Below are 25,669 nucleotides of genomic sequence, written 5' to 3'. Positions count from 1 at the left end.
TGAATTCTTGGTAAGTCTTAAATGGCTTGGGTTGTAGTTTGAACCACGACTGTGCCGGTTCGTCAAGTACTAATGGGATGATACTTAGTAACTGGGCATGGGACATATTCATAACTTTAGCTTCTTCTTCAATCTTGCTTAAAAATGACGATACCAAGGGACCGTTAAATTCACCTGAGAAGCGTGAAAGATGCTTGATATCACTCATTCTCAATAGCGTTACACTTCCACTGGAAACCTTTGAACACGGTAGTTCCTCATGGTTAATATTTTCTACTTTTCCTGGATATACTCTTTTCTTTTTATTGGGTGTACCATTAAATAGTCGGTCCTTGTTCCAATTGGGCATGTTTGGCGATTCGTCATTAGACCACACAGAAATACTCGGTCGTCCATCTTGGGTTATTGAATTTTCTTCTGATATATTATGGTGTGATGATTCCTGTCTTCGGTGTTTTCTATTTCTACAACATCGTGAAACTAACTCATCTTGATTCGAAGAACCATCTGAGTCACTGTCTGGGCTTGGATCAACGATTTGGTTCATTGGTCCCTCTGTCACTTTCGATGTTTTAGGTAGTTCAAATTGGTGACTAACCATATAGTCAAATTTCTGTTTCAAATTTTGGATTTGTAGTTCCTGTTCACCTTGACGTTTCTGAATTTCCACCTGATTTACTTGCATCTCTTCCATGTCCTTCCTCATTGTCTGCTGCTGATCCTGCAGCTCGTTGCTAGTAGTCTTCAGTGTTTCCACTTCAATATACAATCGACTGACACCTTCTTGCACTGTTTGCATGATGTGAGTTACTTCGTTTAATCCGGAGCGTAAGTCTGCTATCTGCACTTCTGTAGTGTCACGGCAATCAGATATCTCTTCACGGAGTGTCTGTAATTGGTTTTTCACCTCTTCTTGATTACTATTTAATTCAGACTGCACTAACATAATGTCGGTACTCAAATCCTGTTGTAATGACTGTAACTTCACTGCTGTGTCTTCTTGGAATGACTTGAACTGGTCACCAATTTCTTTGCGAATGTTTTCATAACCTTGTTGTAATGATTCCAACTTTACTGTTGTGTCTTGTTGAAATGAGTGTAACTGTTCGGCCATATCTTTCAGCAACACTTGAAGAATGTCCATGTTTTCTGTCGTTGTTTGGTTGTCTGCACTCGCCTCCATACTTACACTGTATAATTTACCACTTCTAAGCCTAATGTTGGCTTTAGTAACTTCGATGCACTGTTACACTAATACCGTTCAGATGTAAACACACTTATAGCACTAATTCACACGCGGATATGTGTAAGTTTTGAGTCGAACATAATCTTTATGTCGCCGTCGGTAGATGAAAGTTACAGCCCGTGAAGGTCACGTGCTACAACATGAGTAAATCAACGTATGAATAGACTGCAGCAGGTACACGCTGTTATACTCACCTTTTGCGCGTGATTAGCGTGTGATAATCTGTTATGGTAGTTCAGTGTAGAAACACCACTTACCTTGTTATAAATTACTGACTGTGTTTGTTGTAATAAACTATGTACATTCCTCTACACATTTGATTTATTGGAATTACACAGTTAGCTTACACAAGTGCATGTGCCATGAACTACTTGCACACTGTTCCCACTGTCACAAAAGTTTTACTCACAATCTTTACACTACTATATATTTGACAGACCATATATCTGACACAATCTACGTTGTCTATATTTACTTTCCACAATAACACAGTCTTCGTTATAGCCCGGAGAACTTAATACTTTCAATTTGCCTTTTTGCACATCAGTCGGCCGAAAAACCTACCATTCCTCTCTCCTTCTCCTTCTTCTCCTTTCTACTCGGTTAGTTTTTATTCTCTTGTTACCGACTGAGTATTGTCCTCACCTACGGGTGTAAACGTACTGCGACAAGCGCATGATATTACAACAGTACGTTCTATTATTTTTACTACTTGTAAATCCTTATTTTATTGTAATTTTGGGGCGTAAGATATTTTAAAATATGTACTAGGCTGATTATGTAATTCGAAGAAGGAAAAGAAAAAGAAATATGTTAGTTATAATATCGATATAAAAAGATATTCATATGTTTTATATGTTTTAAATAATAGGATTTTGGGATGTTGGTTGTCAGGACAACAGAGATAAATAAATGAAATTATTCAACGGAGTTTACGTTTTAATGGCTCAATAATTAATTATTATAAAAAGAACCGTTATAAATTGGTGCCAAAACGACGGAACTGGGTTGTCTCGTTTAGAAGTAAAGTAAAAACGAGAAACATTGAGTCAGATATTAATTGTACTATCTTTAGAAGTGGCAAGATAATATATAGAAATATAAATATCATGAGTGATACGGATAACCAAAATATACATACTGATATGAGTTTTCCAGAAAACATGATAGATATTTTAAAGGGAATATCGGAACAAATTAAGGAACAAGCTCGACGAAGTGATGAACAGTTTGAGAAATTAGACCAAAAGATGAATCAACAGATTAAGGATCAAGCTCAACATTTTGATAAAAAGTTAGAGCAATTGCAACAATGTAACGATGGCAGATGGGACCAGATACAACAACAATTAAATCAAATGAATCAGCAAATTACAGTTAGGTTCGAGCGCTATGATGAAGAAATGGGCTAGATAGTACAGAGATTCAACGAAGTTCAAGACTGTAGATATTATAGAGACAACAGTAAATGAGCACGCTAACCAAATCAAGCACTTACAAGATGAAGTAAACTTCATTAAAGAAAGGCGTATCCACGAAATTGCAGTGCCGACTGGTGGCCATTCAAATACTGTACATACCACATCTACCGCTTGGGAATCTACACGTCATCCTCGAATAACTTATGAACGTAATGAATCCTCGAGCTGTAATGAAGATAGCACCGAAGGAGAAAGAAGAGTGAGGCAATCATCTCATCAGAAACGAAGCCAATACAGGTATTTGAGGACCAACACAGGTATATCGTTACGGTTTTGTGATGTAAAATCACTTACAAACTTAGTGGCATTCCGGAAGATATACCAGCGACGGGGTTCCTCGAAAAATTTGAGAACAAATGTGAACTATTGGGCGTAGACGAATCTCAATTTTTAAAATTACTACCACATATATTATTGCCACCGTGTCTAACTTGGTTCAAGGCCATTAGGAGTAGTCTCCGTACTTATTCCGACTTTAAGAACGCATTGCTATCTAACTATGAGAACAATTCATGATAGCAAATAGGATGCATTGCTAAGAACGAAACCATTCAATCCCAAGGTACATAGAAGCGTTACTGAATTTGTGGTTTCTACACTTAACGAGTTAAGATCATTAAATCCGAGTCATCCAGATTCACAAATCATTGCTTCTATCCTGATTTTATTACCTTTTAGGTTACAACTGCTATTAATGTCTGCGCAATGTATCAATTTTAACCATTTGATTATGTTTGTCCAAAATTATGGAAGTCAATCTGTGATGCAAAATGGTAATAGAGGGCAGGACAGTGGCCAATGTAATTCTGGTCGTAATCATATACAATATGCTCCAGTTCGCAACTTGAATATACAACCAGAAAATACTTTCAATGCGTATTGTTTTAATAGCAGAATAAATGATCACAATGTCACCAGTAATCAGACAGAACCTAATCGCAGAAATGGAAACAGGAATTTTAGAAGTAGTAATCGGAACTTCAATAGGAACAATAATCATATTTTTAAACAAAATCGATTTACAGAGGGCAGAAATTACGTTAATAGAAATTCGAAATTACAAAGTGCATAATCGCCAGGAAGATACTCAAGGACCTGGGACACCACCACTTTACTCAGTCCCTAGAAAACAACATGGAAAGAGAAAAAAGAGAATGTAATATTAGGGGATACGACACTACTGTTTCACATAGGGTCGTCCTCGGCAGTGGAGGGAAACACAGCAGGTCGTCATCAAATTAAACACCTGTAGGATAAGAACCTGAAATGTGTGATCGCTGTTACAATGTGGAAAACTAGAAAACCTGAAGAAAGAAATGGAACGCATGAAGATAGATGTCTTGAAAACCAGCGAAGTTAGGTGGCCTGATGGAGGAGACAGGTGGAGCGGGGACTTCAAAATGATTTTTTCAGGAGCTGTAAACGGTACAGCAAGAGTCGGTATTGTCTTGAAAAAAGATAGGACAGAATGTTATAGACACTGGAGATACAATGATAGTAGTGATGAATATAGCAACAAACCCGAGGAATATGGCGCTCATTCAAGTATATAAGCCTACATCAACCTGCACACATCAGGAAGTAGAAGAGACCTATGAGCAAATAGAAGTATTGGTAAAAGTTCAAGACCAGGACAATTTAATCATCATAGATGACTGGAACGCAGTAGTCGGCGAAGGAAAAGAAGAGAATGTAACTGGGAATTTCGGCCTAGGAGAAAGGAATGCGAGAGGTGCACAACTAGTTGAGTTCTACAAAAGCCATAATCTGACTGTAACAAATACTCTCTTCGAACAACCACCAAGAAGAAAATACGCATGGACAACACCAGCAGACAAAGAAAGATACTAAATAGACTATATACTGGTCCGACAAGCATTTAGAAATCAAGTGAAGTCCAGTAAGAGTTATCCAGGAGCGGACGTTAGCTCAGATCTTAATTTAGTTTCGATGAAAAGCGAATTCCGACTAAAGAAGAAAAGAGTGATAACACTAAACGAAAAATGGAACACAACCAAGCTAAGAAGAGATAAAAACTCGAAAAAGGAATTTGCAACGTTAACAGACAAAGAGGCGTCTAAGGTAGCTTCAGCAGATGATGACATCAACTTGAAATAGAAGGCTATGAAAGCAGGTATTTTAAAAGTAGCTGACGAGCACATAGGAAGAGAATCAAGAACTCCATATAAGCCCTGGATAACAGAAAAATATTGGAAATGACGGAGAAGAAAGACAGTTCAAGATAACAAACAAAGAAGATGAATATAGAAGGTGCAGAAATCACATCAACAGAGAAGTAAAGAACGCCAGAGAAAATTGGGTAAACAAGTTGTGCAAGGAAATTGAGGAAAATATCGTCAAAGACAACCCAGAGACAGCATATAGAAAGGTTAGAAAACAGTTCGGTGAGAAAAAACGCACAGAAATTATCATAGAGAAGTACGGGACAACGCTAATAGAAGAGGAGCAGATAAGAAGAAGGTGGAAGGAGTACACCGAAGAACTCTACAAAGGAGACAGATTGAACGAAGACATAGACCTGGAAGAAGAGGTCGATGAAAATGAATTAGGACCATCAAATGTACAGTGCGAATTTGATAATACGTTGCAGAAAATGGAACATGGTAAAGTCCCAGGAAAACCAAAAACCCAAGCACACGGTGTTTATCCATCACAAAGTTTACTTGGCAGGGCTGGGATCGAATCCGGGATCCTAAGCAACAGAGGTGAACGCTCTACCACTGAGCCACCACGGCCCCAGTGATGTCCAGTGATTTCTGAGGACATTCTTCTGAAGGAGTCTCTACCAAATGGAGATACGATGACTGAAATATACAGTTGCGAACTATTACAACGTTTAGGTGCAAACGAAAACATGAAATCACCGTGGAGAGCTTTCCAAAATCATTTTAAAGCACCAAGGCAATATAAATTTCATTGGTATAACAGCACATTACGAAGGGGAAAAAATGATCTCTTTTTTTTTTTTATTCTCCTTAGCTTAATAGCATGATCTAGTAGTAATGAAGTAGTTATTATGGGTGATAGTGCTTTCCTGAATACTAGGATTCACTATTACTCATTCAAGTATAAGAAAATCTTATAGATCGTTGTCAGAATTGAACTGCGTTAAGAAGGGATTACATCGGCAAACGCAGAAAAGCTTTCCCGGCTTTGCCTCTCGAGTTTTGATTAGGTTAGAAAATTGTTGATCACTTACGTGTAATACATACAATTTTAAAAACTGTACGGCAAGAGTAGCAGGAATGTTAGAAACAAGAAGGTACTGAGTAAATCCAAGAAGGTGCAACACGCACACCTATTAAAAGAGGTGTAACATTTTCCTTCAGCTTTATTGATACAAACAACCTTTTTCTTAAAACCCTCCCTGTTCTTTACTACTTTTTTTTAGCAAAGCGCGCGTATTCAACAAAGTATACTGTATTCAGCAAAATACTATCTTGATTTAAAAGTATCATCATGTTAAGTAACAAAAGAGAAGCTCGATATTTGAAACAATGAGCCCTGCTCGGAAATTTTCTTATATTATTCTATTTCCCCTATTAGTTCGTATTCGTTGTTTTCAATTAACAATTTTAGAGACTTGGGAACATTTACATATGTAACATTGTTTCGCAAAAGTGTACTTAAGCTAGACAACTAGAATTGGATTTAATAAGAGCTCCCTCGTGGCTAAGTGGATAGCGTCTCACCTTTGGCGTGGAAGGCCCAGTTTCGGTTCCCAGCGGGAGCTCATGTGGTTCGAATCCCACGTTAATCAGTAGGCGTCCCATAGTTTCGCTGCTGAACGGGACGTTAAACTCAAAATCACCTCGGATTGAATGAAATCCGATTCAATCAATACTATAAACGTTTTGAAAATACCATTTAAAACATATCCACAAATAGAATACACGAAGCAAGTAAGATTAACTAATGATGTAACCAGCTCACAAAACGTTTTAATCTCTGTGGGGTCAACATGTGAATAGTGTGTGAGTCTTAACTTTCTCTCTAAAACGTAAGATATTCAAAACTAGTTGTACGTGCATAAGGCATTAAACCCACTCATATTTGGCCAAAAATAATTGCTGAGACTCATCAAGGGAAAAAAATGACTCGCTGTATAAATGATAGAACAGAAGAGGTGGGTGGCTAGGTATCTTTCAACAAAATTCTGTGTGAATAAGTTAAGATTATCAATTTATTAAAATTCTATTTACATACACACGAAAAAATAATGTTGAAATTGTGGTATTCAGCAAATTATTTTGCACACTTCAAACATCTTCCTTATCTGCATGAACCAACATGACTCTTTAATGTCGATTTACATTTGAACGACCTCTAACATTTCTCATAAATTTTATTTACTTACAGATCAGAAGATATGTTTCAAACTGTGGTGTTCAGCAAATTATTTTCTACGCTCTAAACATCATTATCCTTATCTGCATAACCTAGTATGATACTTTAATGCGTATTTAGTTTTGAAAGATCTATAACACTTCTCACAACCATGGGGCCTTTCATCCGTATGACTTAATAAATGATTATTTAAATTTCCTTTTACGGAGAATGACTTACTACATAATTTACAAGAATACGATTTCAAATCTGTATGCATTAGTAAATGCACTTTCAATGTACTTTTTCCTGATAAGATCATACCGCATTTCTCACAGAGAAAATACCCTTTACCTGAATGAATTAGTAAGTGATCTTCCAAATTATATTTTCTACTATACGATTTACCGCACTCAGCACAAGAATACGGTTTAGCATTCAAATGTGAAACTAAATGCCTATTTAATGAATTCTTTCTGAAAAACAATTTACCACATTTATCACAATTATATTGTTTCTTATTTCCATGATTTCTACCAAACAAGAGATGCTTTTTCAACGAGCCTTTCTCAGAAAATTTTTTACCACAATCACTGCAAGTAAATCTGGATAATTGCTCGCTTATTAACAATTGTGAATGTGTTGATAAATGGTTTTTCAACTTACTCTTCTCTGGAAACGAATATCCACATACATCACATGAATAAGAATTTACTTTCGACTGAGTTAACATATCTGCTCTAAGGTCCGCTGAATGTGTTAACAAATGCCACTCATAGTAAAGCTTTCTTGAAAACTGTTTTCCACATATTTCACAGGAATATGGTTTTATATTCAAGTGAGTTAACAGATGCATTCTGATGTTCGACAACGAGCCAGCAGAATAGCCACATTCCTCACAAGCGTAGTTTTTACCAATTCCATGCCTTGATTTATGTCTCTGTAAGTATCTATTGTGCGTAAATGATTTTCCACATTCTTCACAGCAATGCATTTTTTCAACTGCGTGAGTTGTTAAATGTTTATTTAAGCCAGCTATTGATTTAAATGAGAATCCACATGTGTCACAAGAATATGGGCTCTGAAGTGAATTTGTTGCTAAATCATTTTTTCGGGCAAATTTGGATTTACTTGATCTTAAATATTTGTTGTCTTTGTCAGCCGAGAAATGCCCTGCTGATTTTAATTTCGCTCCAAATGATGAACCACATGAGAGCGACGGTGAAACTACGTAAGTTGGAAAATGTTTTACTAGCATCGTATTGTCAAACGATTCGTCATACCTCATTGACGAAATTGATTTAGTATTTCCAATCGTTAATTTTTTTACTGTAGCACTCCCAACTGACGACTCATTTTCCCTATCATCAACTTCTCCAATTGTACTTAACTGCGTATGTCCTTTCCGTTCAAAGTATTTCCTAGAAGAAAGAAGCAAGAAAAAACTTAACATGTCTCATATATTCCTTTGAAACACCCTTATAAATATAAAACCAATATGTAGAAAAGAGGCAGAATTTTTTGTACGATGCAAATATCAACAGCAGGAAATCGTTTAACTTACTCTACGTTCCACTAGCTTAATTATGTTTCTAGCTAAAGAAAGCTATATTTCATCAAAGGACAGTACGTTAGGTTATTACACCCTCTGCTGTACACATTAAAATACAGATTCCTATACCATATCTATAATACAGTGTATTTTTACACACTTAAAATGCTATGGTGTAACAAACATTAATTGAGACCTCTGCAACAGTAATATTGCAAGCGAGAAGAATTGGGCAATGTACATTCAAAGTATTCTAGTGTCGAAGACCGCGTTCATAAAATGCATTCGAATAGCAAAAACTAAGAAATTAAAAATTAGACTATTTTTACAGTTTATTTCAAAAAAAGCATAAAAAGAAAAGAGAGCCATGTACAAGGCTTTCATACGCGTTCTAATCATGCTAGTGAAATAGATCATCAACTTTTTTTTAGAAAAGCCTATTATAGAGAGTGCTTAGGAATTCTTTCAAAACACTCTTCCACCGGCAAGTCTACAAAACTCGGAATGTATTACAGTGAACTATGAAAATACAATAAATTTTTAACACTAAGATCTTAACGACATAAGTACTTTCTCTATGATGCGATTTACCTTTCTGAATTCACAGAGCATATCACGAAAAGCTACTACAAATTTTCCGTTATATTGTGTTTTTATGAGTGACATCAGAAACTTGTTCCTGCTTTATGAAATCTTATATTTTTAGCTATTTTAATGTTAACTAAAAAAAAGTACCGTAATCGAAGCGTCTTCTCGAAACTTTTAAATATAAGAACTGTACATAAATGTTACGATTCAAGAAACGACGTAAATTTGTTACAATTTATCCGAAAAAAGCACACAATACGAGATAAAACCTTGTTCACGTCCAAAAATTTGTCCTCTATTTTCCTACACACCAACAAAATCTGGCGGTGTCTGAGAGCATCGAACTTGTTACATTGCAATCGTACGTTTCGCCTGTATCGAGCTAACCATATACAAAATTAAGGAAATGCACAGAAATATTTCTATTTTCGCAACAAAATAAACTCTTTCAATTTATCCCTCAAACTTCATCAAATGCATATTTATCAAATATTTTTTTTAAATACCTTTCATCCTTCCACTCAACCGTCTCACGTGATTCCTTTACTAATATGCCATTTGAGAATAATCCACTTGCATCACCTTTGCACTTCTCTATTTTTAAGTTAGTTTCACACATAGACGTTCCATTGGATATGAATTCTGTTTCTGTTTTTATATAGCGTGGTTCCAAATTCGAAAGTGATGGGCAAATCGTAATGTCACACTGCTTCAGATGTTCTGTGAACGTGCATAATCCCCTTTTTTTCTCTTCCACTAATACAGGAATTACTATTTCCTGATCTTCCAATGGTTCCAACTTGACAAAACAATTTCTGTATTTAGATTTACATAGTAGTTCAGCTATAACAGGAGGGGATTTACTTTGTGTTATAGCTTTATCTTCCATCATCAAATTCTGTATCTAGAAAGTAATAGTTTCCGAAGACCTCAAAAAGAATATTTTTCTATTAGTAACTTTGAAATCACCATAAATCAAAATCCCATATAAGCAGCTTTCATTTCCTTTACGGAACTTATTTTCATTGAAATGAACCTAGAAAAAATAAAAGTACAATTTGTTTTAATCAATTATCAAAATACTAAGTACATTCAAATTAACCACAATAAAAACGTCCCAATAAGAAACGATGAACTGAAATATCAGTACAGAAAGACAATCTGTTCATAAATTTCTGCAAAATATAAATAAGTGATAGATTATATCACACATGAAATTTGATGTTTCATGAAATCATATCACGTATGAAATGGTGTTATATAAAAAAAACTGAGTTTATATATTCATCTTTATTACCAAGTGTTTAATCCAGCTTGGTAGACAGAAATCCAATGAATTGCATTCTTTCCCGAGTACGTTTTGTGGTATCTAAACGCGCAACGCTGATACGGGTGCTTAAAGCCAGAAATACCAGATAACTCGCTTCGTAAACAAGTAGAAATCAAAATTTGGACAAAAGGTAATAGAGTAATAAGGTGTTAACAGTTACAAAGCAAGAACCTAAGTGGCTATTTGCAATTACAATCACCACCTTCAGTAATGTAGAAGGTTTTAAGTTAGCAAAGTTGTAATGCTTTCGATCAGTATGTTTAGATTAGTTACAATTTCGATTTCTTAAGCTGAGTTGAGGTTTGGGAAAAGTTACATTAGAGACACAACGGTGAAGAAAGTTCGCTTTGGCTTACTTTGGGTTATCTCAAATCAGTCATGTGTAAGTTAGGAAAGGAGTGGGCCAATCACAGAAAACCATAAGAAATGCTACCTAACATTTTCATAACAATTGTATACTCACATTCAATAAAGGAACTTGTTCGTTCTTCATTAAAATGCGAGCAAAAAAAAACGGCTATAACAGTAACCAAATGTTTACATACCAAAGAAAATCAGAAAAATCTATTTATCTAACATTATAGTGGCAAACTTTACCCCTCATCTTCTGAACAAGTTTGAGTACCTTTTATACTACACGATCGACGGTTGGAAAAATTTATAATTTATAATAATGTACTGTACATTACATGAACAGTAACTTTTCAATAACAGTTTATCGGGTGCTATGAAAGAGGGAATTCGCCAGAGCAGGTCTGGGGGGCTACCTATTACACATGGCTGCTTAGATCATCGGTAACATACGATAAGTAAACTCTATTTAAAATAATTTCCTTCTTGCCGACGAAAGCTTTATGTAAATCTAACCAAACTTACGGGTTAATTGGCATTTAGACTAACACACCCACCTGACAGTAATAACTCGGTCATAACAATCAGGTATACAAGTACCATATATAAAAAAAATTGTAGAAATAGTGGATAATATTCACTGATTAACAGTAGTTATTGTTCACTTTCCTCTTGGATTTATGATATCAAATATGAAGTAAAAACTTCCCGAACTTCTATCAGTAGATTTACCAATATTCCTTTTACAGTCGTTACGTAGTAGTCATAAGCTATTGAGATGTACGCCTATACATATTGCTGGCGTATAAACTCGATAACAATACTTACGATCCTAGAGCGTTACAAAGTCCATTTTCTTTTCTTCTTTTTTTAAGAGTAATAGAGGATACATGTATGTACTACTGAAGTAAAGGCTGCGCTGAAAACTGGCTCCTATAAGTTGAAAGACCACATACAACAAATGAAGGGTAAGGGGAAAAAACAAGGAATGTCCATGTGTGTGCTTTATCGGGTGCTTTGTCCTATCTGTTGGTGACTCTTGGTACTATTTGACTGTATATACCATGCATGCGTAGATGTCGAAATGTCCATGCAAAAAGGGGCAAAAGATTTGACTAACCCTATTCCTTTTATGAGGTTTTCAATATTAAAACGCTGTCTTCTCAAAAATCAATTTTTGTGACATTCCTTTTTCCCCTTACCCTTCAAATATAGACCACATACTATAAATGGACTGTAAATAACTTACTAAAACACATGTAGCCTTACTTGCAAAACGCAGTTCGACACATACGTTCACCAAAAATGCAACGATGTGGAACGAAATGTATTGCAGTGCTTTTCATATGAGAAGTGAAGAACAAAAACAGTGAAAAAAGAAAAACGTGGAACTGATTAGAAAAGGTTCCTAATTTCAAACACAAAAATACAAAAGTGCGTTTATGAGTCTTAGATAATGAAACGCGGATTAGTAAGACATAACAAAGAATATTCTCTACTATTAACTAACTAACTCTATGGCCTATGGAACCCGGAGGTTTAATGCCGCGTTCACAAAACCTCTCCACTGACTTCTTGCATTAGCTAATAGGATCCAGTTTCTACTTTGTATTCCTATCTCTGCGACATCCAACTTAGTATTGTCCTCCCATCTGCGCCTAGGTCTTCCTACTGGTCGTTTTCCGATGGGTCTTCCAGTCAAGACTTTGAAAGCGTTTCCACTTTCTTCCATTCCAGCTACATGACCTGCGCATCTAAGCCTCCTCGACTTGAAGACCCTAACAATGTTGGGTAAACCGTATAAATTATGTAGTTCCTCGTTATGAAGTTTCCAACATTCCCCATTCCTCTTGGGTCCGAATATTCTCAGGATCTTGTTCTAAAATACTTTCAGTCTATGTTCTTCCCTCAGAGTAAGCGACCATGTTTCGCAACCATACAGAACAGGCATAATTATCGTTTTATATACTTCAAGATTCAAATTCTTCGACAGAATTCGCCACATCAAGAGATTTTGAACCGAATAGTAACACGAATTCCCTGCTTTTAGTCAACATTTAATTTCTTTGTGAATATGATTTTCGTCTGTTAATATCAATCCTAAATAATTGAAAGTATCCACTTTAAAAGAAGTATTATTTAATATTTTAACGCATCCACAATTTGCCGTATTACGATCCCGACGCACTTCCATGTATTTAGTTTTCTCTGCATTTTCTTCTAAACCTATGTCCCTGCAAGCGTTTAATAAGAACTCTGCATTTCTTTCTATTGTTCTCCTCTCATCCCCTATTAAATTCACATCATCAGCATATGCCATAACCTGGTGAATACCGTTCAACTCTAGGCCCTGGTTGCTATCTTAGATTTTCCTTATGGCGTATTCCAGCATGAAGTTAAATAATAATGCCGACAACGCATCTCCTTGTTTCAGGCCATTTTCGAAGTGAAAGCTCGTGGACAAAAATTTTTCTACCCGGACTCTACTTTGAGACTCATTTAAACATATCTTAATCTAATTAGCTTTCTCGGTATTCCAAGTTCTGTAAAAACGTTGTATAAGGTTTCTCTCTTAACCAAGTCGTACGCCTTTGTAAAATCAATAAATAGTTCATGTACCGGGGTATAGTATTCTCACTTTTTTTTCGAGTATTTGGTGAACAGTAAATATTTGATCGATTTCGTCTAAATCCGCACTGATAATCTCCAATAATTTCATCTGCATATGGGGTCAATCTTGCTAATAGAATATTTGAAAGGATTATATAGGATGTTGACGAAGAGAAATGCCTCGATAATTATTACAGTCAGTTTTGTCGCCTTTCTTGTGAATTGGAACAATGATTGATTCTTTCCACTCTTGTAGCAATTCTTCCTTGTTCCACACAAGGAGAATGAGTTTTTGTATCTTGTTCCATAATTTTTCGCCTCCAGCTAAAATTAACTCAGCCGGAATTTCATCTACACCCAAAGATTTGTGTTTCTTTAATTTCTTTATAGCGGTTTCTACTTCTATTCGGTTGGGTTCTGGAATATACGGTTCTGCGGTGTGTATCTCCTTTTCTCCACGCACATTAGTGTTCGTCTGCGTGTTTAGCAAATCGGCAAAGAAATCTTTCCATCTATTTAAGAGGCTATCCGCATCAGTGAGAACTGTTCCGTCAGCTTTCTTTAATATATAAGCACGAGGTTGATAGCATTTCTTAAATTCCCTGATCCCCATATACATGTCCCGAATATTTTTATTTTTACTATTATCTTCGAGTTCCTTAATTTTAGCTTTCAAAAAATCGCGTTTCTTTTTTCTAAAAATTTTGGAAGTTTCCCGCCTATCTGCGAAATTTTGTGTAGTTATTTCATTCGGATTTTGTAGCCACCGTAATTTTGCCTGTTTTCTCTTCTCTGCTAGATTAAGGTATTCCTGGTCGAACCATGGTTTGTTCCTACGTATTTCCGCATGTCCCAATGTTTCTATTGCTGAACTTTTAATGCTATCTCTAATTTCAATCCAAGTATACTCAACACTAGTGCACTCCGTCTTCTAAAAGCGAGAAACTATTCGAAACTTCAATCTGATATTCATCTCTTACCTGGCTCACTTCTAATTTCTTTAAATTAAATCTCCTCGTTTTTGGACATTGAAAATTACCTTTATTGAGCGATAATCTCTCGTGTTATCGCTACTACCAGGTAGTAATCAGTATCACAATCAGCCCCTCTAAACGACCGGACATCAATTATGCTAGATTGCCTTCGTCTATCTACTAAAACGTGATCAACTTGATTATGTGTTTTTCCGTCTGGTGATGTCCAAGTGTATTTATGAATGTCGCGATGTGGGAATTTTGTACTCTTCACGATTAGGTTTTTGGATGTTGCAAAGTTCACGAGTCTAACACCGTTGTGATTACTTTCCTTATGCAGACTTTCGTTCCCTATAATCGGTTTGAAAATATCCTTTCGTCCTACCTTCGCATTGAAATAACCTAATAGAATTTTCATATGGTATCGCGGGAGTTGGTCATATATCTGTTCCACTTCTTCGCGAAAACTATCTTTTATATCGTTACCCTTATCTTCAATTGGAACATGTACATTTAGAACAATAATATCACATTACCATTCCTTAAGTGTCCTAAAAGAAAGTCTGTCAGTAACAAATTCAACCCGTTTAATTACTGGTAATATTCGTTTGCGAACGAAAAACCCTGTTCCTAACTGTGATTTTTATTTCCTTCCCGTAAAAGAACGTAAAATTTCCGGAATTCACAGATCCATTTCCTTCCCACTTAACTTCCTGAACTCTTACTAGGTTCATCCTGTATTTCTCTAGCTCACTCGTTACGGATTTTAACGCGCCTGCCCTTTAAAGACTTCTAATATTCCATGTTCCAAATCTCATGTCCATTTTCTTTTGCTGAGCTATGCCAAGTTATTAGTCCTTGTCCGAGGCTTTTGTGAAGGTTTCTGAACAAGTACCTTTTTTTACAGGATGTGGTTGTTAGCCTTACCTAAACCCCCAAGCTGGAGGGCCACTCCTAGTCCTCTGTCCGCAACTGCTTATTCAGTATATTCGCAGCTAACCTCTATATCTAGAAACCTTCTCCTCGATCCGCAACCTAAGGACGCGCCATGCCGTGGTGACAGGAACCCACGTTACACGGATTCTCTACTATTATCACATTTTATGTTTAGACACGATGCAGTAGCACAACAAAAACAGAAAAAATACAAATTAGGTGTAGTTCCTAAGAATAAATGCAACATTACAAACAGAAAAAGCAAGAGAGTGTGAACAATAGAAACACAATCGCCTTCGGTGGCCTAATATTCAAGCACCTACCTACTGCTACTTCCAATTCTCGCTGTTTCTGTTTATACTGGTTTGAGTGCGCTCACTACTAACTCCGCTTCTATATGTAGTAAAAGCGGATGATGGTAAGAAAAAAAATAATAGGTATTAAGCAGGCCTAATTACTGCGAGACAGAAAAAACACTACTCAACTTACGGTTCCCCCTCAACTTCAATTGGGTGTTATAAGTCAGTATGTTACCTGAACTTAGTTTTCGCCTTCTTCCGAACCCTTCGACTTTCAGAGTTCACAAAGGAAACCACCTGCGTATCCACACTCAGTAAAACAGAAGGGCGAAACCGAAGTGCAACCTTTTAAAGAATTAGGTGGAAATTGCAAGGAGCAGAACAAAAATGATGGAAATGAAGATACTTGGAAAACTTTTTTGAGAGATACGTAGACTTCGAGGTAATTATTCACACAGAAGCGGAAAATTTGGCCCCTCAATTAACAGAGAAAAAACATTAAGACATGTGCTTAATACAATGCTATTGTACGTAAAGACAAAAATGAAAATGACCGAAGAACTGAACGGGGGATGCCATGTAGTATATAAATTTTTATTAACACAGTGGCTGTGTGAGCCTGTACGCTTAGCATCCTGTATCTCAGTGTTACATATCTAAGTCAACGCTCTGAACCCAATACTTACTATGTTACAAATCAACTTTGATGCCCAAAAACCTAGTTAAGTAACAGCCGCACCATTGAAACTCGGTTTTAATTTATACAAGCTTGCATCAAAACAGTGATTGTCAATATCGAACCTCCCTCCGCCTGTCTCTACTTATCAGTTTCCTCTCATACACACATGCCGACTAATTGTTATTGGTGTTTCAAATTTACTTTTACTGTTACTAATTGCTATAACTGTTACTTTTCAACAGTGATACGATGTAAAACATACATCTAGAGTACAAGGTGGAATAAAAGCACCATAAGGCCTTCAATGCCCTCCAAAGAGAATCGAACTCAAAGTTAATTTTAAAAAATGAAAAAACACTAACAATTAAATAAGTAGAAAAGGCTCATAAAGAAAAGCCACAAGTGCACAGTATATAAAAAAACTGTGTTAAAGTGGAATAACTGTTTTCATGTCGTATTAGTATCCACCTATATTGCGCAGCTGTGCGTACTAGAAGCAAGAAAGGAGTAAAAAAGTAATTACTATATATATGTATACTAGTAACGTCAAATCCCGGATGATATCTAAAAAATATGTTTGATCAATTGTCCCGTAGTTTAACTTGTACAAAAGAAAAGAACATAAATAAACATACAAAAATTCGCTCCAAATTTGTTTATTTCCTTCCCTACTTAACGTGTACTTAGTGCGTATATTACTATGTAATTCCCTGCAAATCGTTTGCGGAAACATAAAGGTATGTAGTAAAATCATTTTAATCGTTTCTTTTTTCCTTCAGTTGTTCCTTTAAACGTAAGAAGCAAGAATTACACTACGGCTCCACATATTTATATTTACGGAAGAAATATCAAATATTAATATGATAGACCACCAGGTTTGGCAGGTTCAAACCAGACGGTTTCTTGACGAAAACCAACTGGTTTAAACCAAAAGAAAAAATGAAAAACTGTTCGTAAAATCTTCATGAACACACTGCTATCGACAGCGGGACGCTCATCGAAGTAAGAAAATTAAAACGTTTATTTTATTAAGTTTTTCAACTAATTTTAGTGAAAAGTACTCTAGTTGGCAACAGTGAACTACGTCGTATATCCAAACCCGACTTGAAGACAAAATTAAATTTGTTTCTATATGTATATGTGAGTAGAGCAATTGGTCATCAACCAATAGTGGACAATGTTATATTGAGTGAGTGGTTGCTAGTCACGTGACCCTCGGTGATCAGGAGAAGCACAAGTTAGTTGGGCGACGAACATCGAAACTTGCGTCACGGAAGAAATTCGCGTGAAGCGATTGGGGCGACAAACATTGAAACCCTGAAGTGCTTTCTGATAATTTGCAGGAGCAGTGAGCTATCCCTCGCAACAAGTCCAAAAGGTAAAAAGAGGACTTAGAGTGTTAATCATCATACAAGATAGCTCGAACACGACCGACCACGTTGCGTACCAGCTTTCACTCAAATCCCCCCAACTTTGAGTGACAGTTGGTAAGCATGTTATGTATCTCGGTGGAGGAAGATGATTGGGAGACTTACAATGTATATTGGTTATTGAGTACAAGGATAAATAGAAGCGACCTTCCACACCAGCGATAACATAAATAATTGGTGCACGAAACCCGAGATCATAGTAAAATAATTTACTTAATTGATTTAGTAGAAGCCGCGAGTACAGTAACTAGTTAACATTTAAATAGTTCTAGCATAATTCTTCATTTTTTATAGACTATCTACTAGCCGCGCAAACAAACAAATTAACTCCATTTAAATACCGGTATTGAAAGAAAGAAAGAAAGAAAGAAAATGTAGGTCAACGCGTATGGTGATTTGTGCATTACAAGAGTGAAGTGTATGTTTATTACTGCGTTTTTGCATGTGCATTAGAGATATTAGTTGCAATTTAGAGAACCTTTAGATACTTTAGAGATACCATTAGCCGATTTTAGAGACAGTCAATAGAAATATAAGTAAACAAAATGCTAGACCTCGCAGAGTTAAAGCAAATGCTTACTGCATTGCTTGAGTAACAGTCTTCGAAAAATAATGATAAATTAAATTATATTATTACCAGTTTAAAGGAAGACATAGGTAGTAAAATTGAACAATTAGGCAGAACAATAGATAGTGGATAAAAGTTGTAGAGCCGAAGACACGCATAACCTCGACGAAAGTCTGGCTACGTTCGAAAAATTAGAAAGTAAGCAAACCGCGTCACAACAAGAAGTGAATGAACATCAAGAACAGGTCGAAAAACAAATTTTAGATTTTGAAGCGACAGTTGATGTACAGGATGCGCAAACACAAGACCACACGTCATATTCACGAGAGCAGGGTTGTGAAGTAAAGGATACTCAGAATTGTCTTGAAATTGAAAATGTAGCTTTAGAAAACACTACCAACGTTTCTCAGTCAACAACAGAAGTTATGTTAGAAAATCACACAGTGCAATTTGTTCAGGGTGCTATACAGATGTATGACATTCTATCGTGATCAGCTGTTAGGTTAGCCGTCAGGTCAGATGTAGGTCAACATGTTAGGAGCAACGGGAGCGAGTAATTTGCTGATAATTTGCAGGAGCAGTGAGCAATTCCTCGCAACAATTCCAAAAGGTAAAAAGAGGACTTAGAGTGTTAATCATCACACAGACAGCTCGAACACGACCGACCACGTTGCGTTCCAGCTTTCACACAAATCCTCCCAAGTTTGAGTGACAGTTGGCAAAGCATGTTATGTATCTCGGTGGAGGAAGATGATTGGGAGACTTATAATGTATATTGGTTATTGAGTACAAGGATAAATAGAAGCGACCTCCCACACCAGCGATAACAACATATTTGTGAGTTATCGCGTTTTACTCCCGAATATCATTCGTATTATATTCAGATCTAAATTCCCCATTCATTACTCAAAGAGATTATACTACAAAAGCAACTTTTGTTTTTTTTAATAAATTTTAGGTATGTTTCTTTTGTATGCGATATTTTTATAGCTTGTTATTATTGTTACGCAATTGCAATGAAAGAAAAATTCTGAATATTGTTGCATTTAATAATATTTACTGTTGATAAAATACATCGAAATTCCGTATTTTGGGGGAAGGGTCATACAAACCACACGAGAGGCATTTGTAGAAATCAGAAGTATCTTTAATGTCTATTTATGTCTAAATAGATTAGAGCCAAAGTGGACTTAAATAATTCGTATCTTTATTCACTTTTCTTACCGATACGCAAATCAAGTCGTTGTATTTCTTTAACCTGGATTAATAAAAGGCGTAGTGAACTAACTTAGACTAAATTAGTTCTTCAGTATTCTGCAGTATTCTCAAATTATCCATAAGTAATTCTGTAAAATGGTTTCATTTGTGCAACTGTGTATCTTTTTGTCATGAAATGACTCTTGTAAATTATATTAACAAGTATGTGAAGATCAGTACAACGTATTCTTATCAGGAACCCTTCGTGAGTTGGCAGACGTATCGAATTTTTTGCAACTTAGTTCCGGTTTCGAGTTCAAATGAAGGACAACTCATCTCGGGTGTAAGCCGAGAAGCGGTTTGGATTCCGCTTTAAGCTTATGTGACTCCTTCAAGCATAACCCGGTTGTTGCATAATAATACTAAGGCGAAACAAACTTATTTCTGTCCATTTGTGATATAAACACACAGAGCAAATTATTTAAACCAAAAATCCTGGTTTAAATCCCAAAAAAACAGGTTTTCTCAATAAAAACCATGGTCTTTGCCAACCCTGTAGACCACTCTATCAGTAATATATATATATGTAAATATATGTGAGTAAATATATATGTGAATATAATACATACTACGTACAAATTGATGAGTGAAAGTGGGTGACCTAAACCACGAGCTCCTTTATACAGAAGCCATTAAACACTGCATGTGAAGTGGAACAGAGTGCGCGAATGCAGTGAGGTAACTCATGATGCTTAACTACAGAAGTCTCCGAGCAACAAATAACTGCGGGATGTTTGAATTATGTACGTGTTGCAGGAGCGAGTAATTGTGAAACATACATATATTGTCTATGAGTATCAGGGCAAAAATATATTCACGATAAAATATTATATTACAAGGTAAATTGTGCATTAACCATTTCCTTACATTTACGTGCATTGTGTACATCAAATATACAAAGTTCCGAACAGGTGTCAATCTAAATAGTACAAGGAGCAATGTCCTTGTCGTTACTTCAACCAAAAGGAGACTTCGTGTGACATCGAAAAACGCCTTCGGCGCATGATGTCACCAAACCGCGCTGTCGCACAACCTATAACCCTGGCAGATACTAATCCTACTGAGTGAGCCTAAACCACGTAAAAAGCTATCTTGTAGATAGTCGCGAACAAAATTTTAAGTGATAAAGTGCTGCTAAACCTATAACAATTAAAACTTCCTACAGTAAATATGCACCTAAAAATGCAACTCCATCAAGAAAAGAAAAAAAAATATGTTTACGAAGAGTGAATTTAGTATATATAAAAGAAGAAATATCAATCCAATTAAGTTATATATAACCTCACTATTGAGAATGTGTATAAAAGTCAATAATTATTGTTTACGTACAAAACTATAAACATAGTTAACAGATAGTTACAATGTTCCTAAGCTGCCGATGGTTCCCTAATGTGCAACTGAATTAGCAGGAAATTATTTTTTAATATCAATAAATCTTACCTATAATATTAACACATTTCTACTAAACAGCAAGTCAGTCTGTTCAACTGGAAGGAAATATTAGTTTGTAACAAATTTAATTTTGTTTCTATTAACAACATAGTTCATATTGCATTGTGAAGCAATGAGCTTTAGAGGATAGATATTACAGAGGGAAGCGAGAAATAGATTATATTTACAAGAAAAACGTAAAAATTTACAAGAATATCAAGTGCAGATTTACTATACGTATTCATATATTTATAAAATACACAGAAGAAATTTGTAAGAATATTTTAATTGAGTACTATGTAAATAATGTAAACATAGAGTACATCTACCTTTGAGATATATATTTACGTGGAAATATAGAAATGAATGTCGAAGGTAGTATTCACGTATTCTCTCATAAGGTCATTATAGCTGGATATGCAGTTTGTGAAATGTGAATGATAAATTACAACTAATATTGTATTAGAGTTATTAAGCAATCGAAGTGGTTTCTGCTTTTACGTCCAACACAGATTGGTACGGAAAAAAAAATGATGTAGGGGAGAGGGGGGGACATTTGAACAGGGGGTACCTTTGAACATTTAAGATAACAGGCTAGAAATAATAGCATATCTGGTGGTTTCAAAATTTTTAGTTTGACAAAACTGCGTTGCGTGACGGTCAACTGTTATCTGCCATTTTAGTGTAACTGTTGATGTACAGCAGTATTTTGTTACATTTGTGGGGTGGAAAGTTGGAATTTTTGTGAAGTTTTGTAAGATTTTTGACAGAAGCCTGTGTTTTGATATTATCTGCCATTCATTGCAGAAGCAAGTACATTAATTTACTTATCTAATGTTGCCCTTTGTATTTCACAATAGTTTGTACTATCTGGGTATTACCAAATTCCGCTTGGTCATGCCGGTTGGGGCAGTTTTGAACAAAAATTAGGGGGCACATTTGAACATTGTTCTACCTCTACTTTTCTGAAACTTATAAGTACCACCAACATGTTTGTGTTCTCAGACAAGAAAGACAAATGTTCAGTAACAACTGCTGATATTGTGTGTAGACTTTCTAATCCCACAACTTCTGGAGAGACAAAGCGTACTGCAAAAATTATGACATTTCATGTTGATTTGCAGAATTTTAGGGTAGAATAAATTTTGTGTCCAGTACCCGGTTAGTGGTGAAAAAATGTAATTTCTTAGATCTCTTAGATTGTTAGTAGTAACAGGTTTTCCATTAAGCCTATCAGGTATAACGAGCAAAATTAAAAAGTGAATCATAATCATATTTTCACAGATATGCTACGATGATCGTATTCTTTTAAATTTTTCTTCAGATCACACCTACGCCTATAGATATGTTGTCCACATATCCTTTGTGTGTGTGTGTGTAACGTATAACGTACATCATATATGCAGGCCCGTATTTAGGTAACTACTATTCTGTGCTCCAACACAGGACGTCACAATTTAAGGGGCGGCAAAATTTTCGATTTAAAAAAAAAAAAAAAAAAAAGATTTACATAAAGTTATATTTAATACTATCACACTCAGAGTCCCGCGCAAGAGCGAGAAAATGTTTAATTCGTTCTAATTACAGTAGTTATTAATTAGCTAGCTTATCTGATTATTTTTTAAAAAGCCATTCTCTCCTACTCCCACCCCAAGGGGTGAGGATGAACTTGAACATCATGAAAACTGATACCCTTAAACTCAGCGACCTCGAAAACAATGAATTCAACACTAATATCTGTCGTTTTCGATTACTTTTAAACTCTCGCCCGCCTCACTCGGAAGTTGAGTATGACCTTGAAGTTGAATTGGATTAAAACTGTCACTATTCATCTCAGTGACCCTAAAAACCATGAATTCAACTCAATTCAGATGTGTTTTCAAAGGGGAGGCAAATTATTTAGAGCACAGAGGCGCACAATATACAAATACGGGCCTGATATATATGTTTCAGCAATTATTACTATTATCATTATTTCCTTGTCATACGCGATTGGTTAATTCTTGTGCCTTAAACCGTTAATGGTGCTTTGTTACATTAGTCTTGTTGTTCGTAAACGAATTCATCCTGAAAATAACGATTATTCTAGTAAAATAATGGTTTGTTCAAAACTGCCCCACGTATGTTCAAATCTACCCCATGCTTGTTTAAATCTACCCCCCAAGGGGGTACATTTGAACGACACCCCCTGCGCCCTTGCACAGAATGACAAGATTAAACAAAGTACTCTATTTTATGGCAAATATAATGTATATTATATTTAGTTTTTGCTACAGTTCTAGGAGGAAATTTACTGAGTGTTTGGAAGCAAAAACGAATATTCGAAAACAGATGTTCAAATGTACCCCCCTCTCCCCTATAACATTTTACAGAAAAAAATGCACGTTCAAGTTCAGGTTCAAGGTTGTTTCCTTCCTTCTCTTCGGAAGTTGGGTTCCTGAAAAAAAAAAATAATAAAAGAAAGTACTGCTCTTTTTTCATTTATCGTTTTCCATTGTCTTTTTTCAACAAAACTCAAGAAGTTCTTTGTTTTTTTTTTTCAATTTCTTTCTCACTTAGTTCCCTTCCATTTACATTAAAACCTAGCCTCCAAGCTAATTTAACCAAATTTCCTTCCTTTTTCATTTCATCGTTTCATTTCCATTTTTCCCTGATTTTTAGGGTTTCTTATGCACAGTGTATAAACTGATTGAAAGTGAATCAGGGTATACGAGAGGCAAGGGTTACGAAACGGAACTATTGAAATCTTGATGTAGTGTGTATTCACTGAAAAATCATTAATTGTGTCCATTCCGGAATTCTGAGTAGTGGCGATAATAAGCGATGTAGTACAGAAGTATCAGTGCAAATTGGGGAGAGAATTAGAACTTCCTGATAGTGGAAGAAATAAATGCTTCTCTAAACTGTGACAAAGGTAGAAAACAACAGAATCTCGTGGTGCTTCTGACTCCGTTCCCTTGATCAGCTGTTTTCTCAAGATAACATTAGTGCCTTTTAGTGATAACATTTATGCAACCTTGCTTTTGCATAAATTGTTTTACAGATAGGAAACAACGAGCCCTGCTGGGCTTCTTATCTCCTTCGATCGCTGTTGCTCGCTCTGCTGTTTTGTTAACATGGCGTTGGTGCATTTAGTGGAAACCTAGCAGAAGTTAATTGGTGCTTTTATAGAACATCTATTAAAGTGAATCTGCACAGAAGAATGCAACTACACATCTCAAAAGTTATTCCTCAAAGTATAGAACATGAATGCACAGAGAAAGATGTCTCATGAATTTCTGTGTGGATCTGTACAATAAATCTGCACGGAATTACACTTTGCTCCTGTGAACGCCCTTTCTTTTCTAACTTATTCAGTATTTTAAAGTACAATGTTGATGGTATTCAATAGAAGTGCAGTTCACAATTTCATAATTCCTGGATCGGAGATAATTAATCATGAGGTAAACTTGTTCGTGTAAAGTACGGAAGCATAAAACTGGAATTATCACCATTAATAAAATGTATTCGTCTGTTTCCACTACCCCCTTTTACGCTCAATTTCCTCAAGAATGAAGTCATGATTCTGGAATTTAAGTATGGATACTACCAAATCGTTTAAGCGCTACATTTTATACAATAGCTAACCTAACCCGCCTGTACTTTGATGGAAAATCGTAAATTTTACAGTCCATGCAATTAATGTTTGGGCCCTACTGTAAAATAATAGACAATTATTATTATGAGCGACATCATTGTTTCTCATATTATTAACTGTACCAGGTTATAAGAAATTTAGAAATTTTATTACCTTGAAGAAACATTCTTATTCTTCTTCACCAGTTTAATGCCCTACGAAAACCCGTTGGGCAACTATTAAGTAGATTAAGCGTACAACAAAGCAATAAGATCGTGTTTCATACGAAGTATTAAAAGTATATTGTGGAAATATCAATTTACGAACAGGTTGTAAATGGAATACAAATAGTAATAGAATTCAGTGTTGTCAGATTCAGAATAATAGATTCCCCGCCCAAAGCAGTGTTGTCAGATGGCGGGAAATTTCTCTCAAAACGGGAAATTCTTAGCATTGGCGGGAATGCGGGAATTTCTAGTTGAAAATGGGAAATTCCGTCAATTTTCTTCCCTTTAATGTCGACTTTTTCACACCCCTTGTTTTCATCTCTTTGTACCAAGGTTGCTTGAAATGAAATGGTCATTTCAAGCAACCTTGTCTTTGTACATGTACGATCGGAAAGTTTCTGGGCTTTGGGCCAGTGTTGTCAGATTCAGAATAATAGACTTCCTGCCCAAAGCCCTGAAATTTTCCGATCGTTTGCAAAATTTCCCGCCAAGAAAGAAAGAACTTTTTTATAGGACATGTCTCATGATTATTAAAAGAAAAACAAATAAAAAACATCAAAACCATTATTTCTGCTGGCACAAAAAAAATGTACAAGTTGGTCAGAAACGACAGAAATGTCAACTGCTATAGGGAGACTAGAATCCAGATCTTCAATAGCGGTCGAGAGCATGCATTTTCTAATATACTTTTATTCGTGTTCGTAGTAAAATCAGGGGTAAAACTGCGGGGAACGCCGTCTCCTCACC

General features: G+C 35.8%; 1 protein-coding gene across 1 annotated transcript; it reads right to left on the bottom strand.

Annotated features, from left to right (window-relative positions):
- Nucleotides 1–6,913: 6,913 nt before the first annotated feature.
- On the bottom strand, nucleotides 6,914–25,070 carry LOC145684378 (uncharacterized). Its single transcript, XM_081756625.1, has 3 exons — nucleotides 24,870–25,070; nucleotides 9,721–10,250; nucleotides 6,914–8,495 (listed from the first exon to the last, which is right to left on the bottom strand). Exons 2-3 carry the CDS (start codon nucleotides 10,104–10,106, stop codon nucleotides 7,175–7,177), a joined length of 1,707 nt encoding a protein of 568 aa, XP_081612751.1. The 5' UTR covers nucleotides 10,107–10,250; nucleotides 24,870–25,070; the 3' UTR covers nucleotides 6,914–7,174.
- Between the last annotated feature and the right edge of the window lie 599 nt (nucleotides 25,071–25,669).

Source organism: Thermobia domestica, chromosome 4, assembly GCF_964235325.1.
Source record: "Thermobia domestica chromosome 4, izTheDome1.hap1.1, whole genome shotgun sequence".
Classification (NCBI taxonomy): domain Eukaryota; kingdom Metazoa; phylum Arthropoda; class Insecta; order Zygentoma; family Lepismatidae; genus Thermobia; species Thermobia domestica.
This window is presented reverse-complemented; position numbering and strand designations above follow the sequence as displayed.

What these genes read in the sequence shown, in the direction of transcription:
- LOC145684378 (XM_081756625.1), bottom strand. Translation starts at nt 10,106, where the DNA reads ATGATGGAAGATAAAGCTATAACACAAAGTAAATCCCCTCCTGTTATA. An exon ending in GTTGAGTGGAAGGATGAAAG is followed by an intron (nt 8,496 to 9,720) that starts GTATTTAAAAAA and finishes TCTTTCTTCTAG; the next exon opens with GAAATACTTTGAACGGAAAG.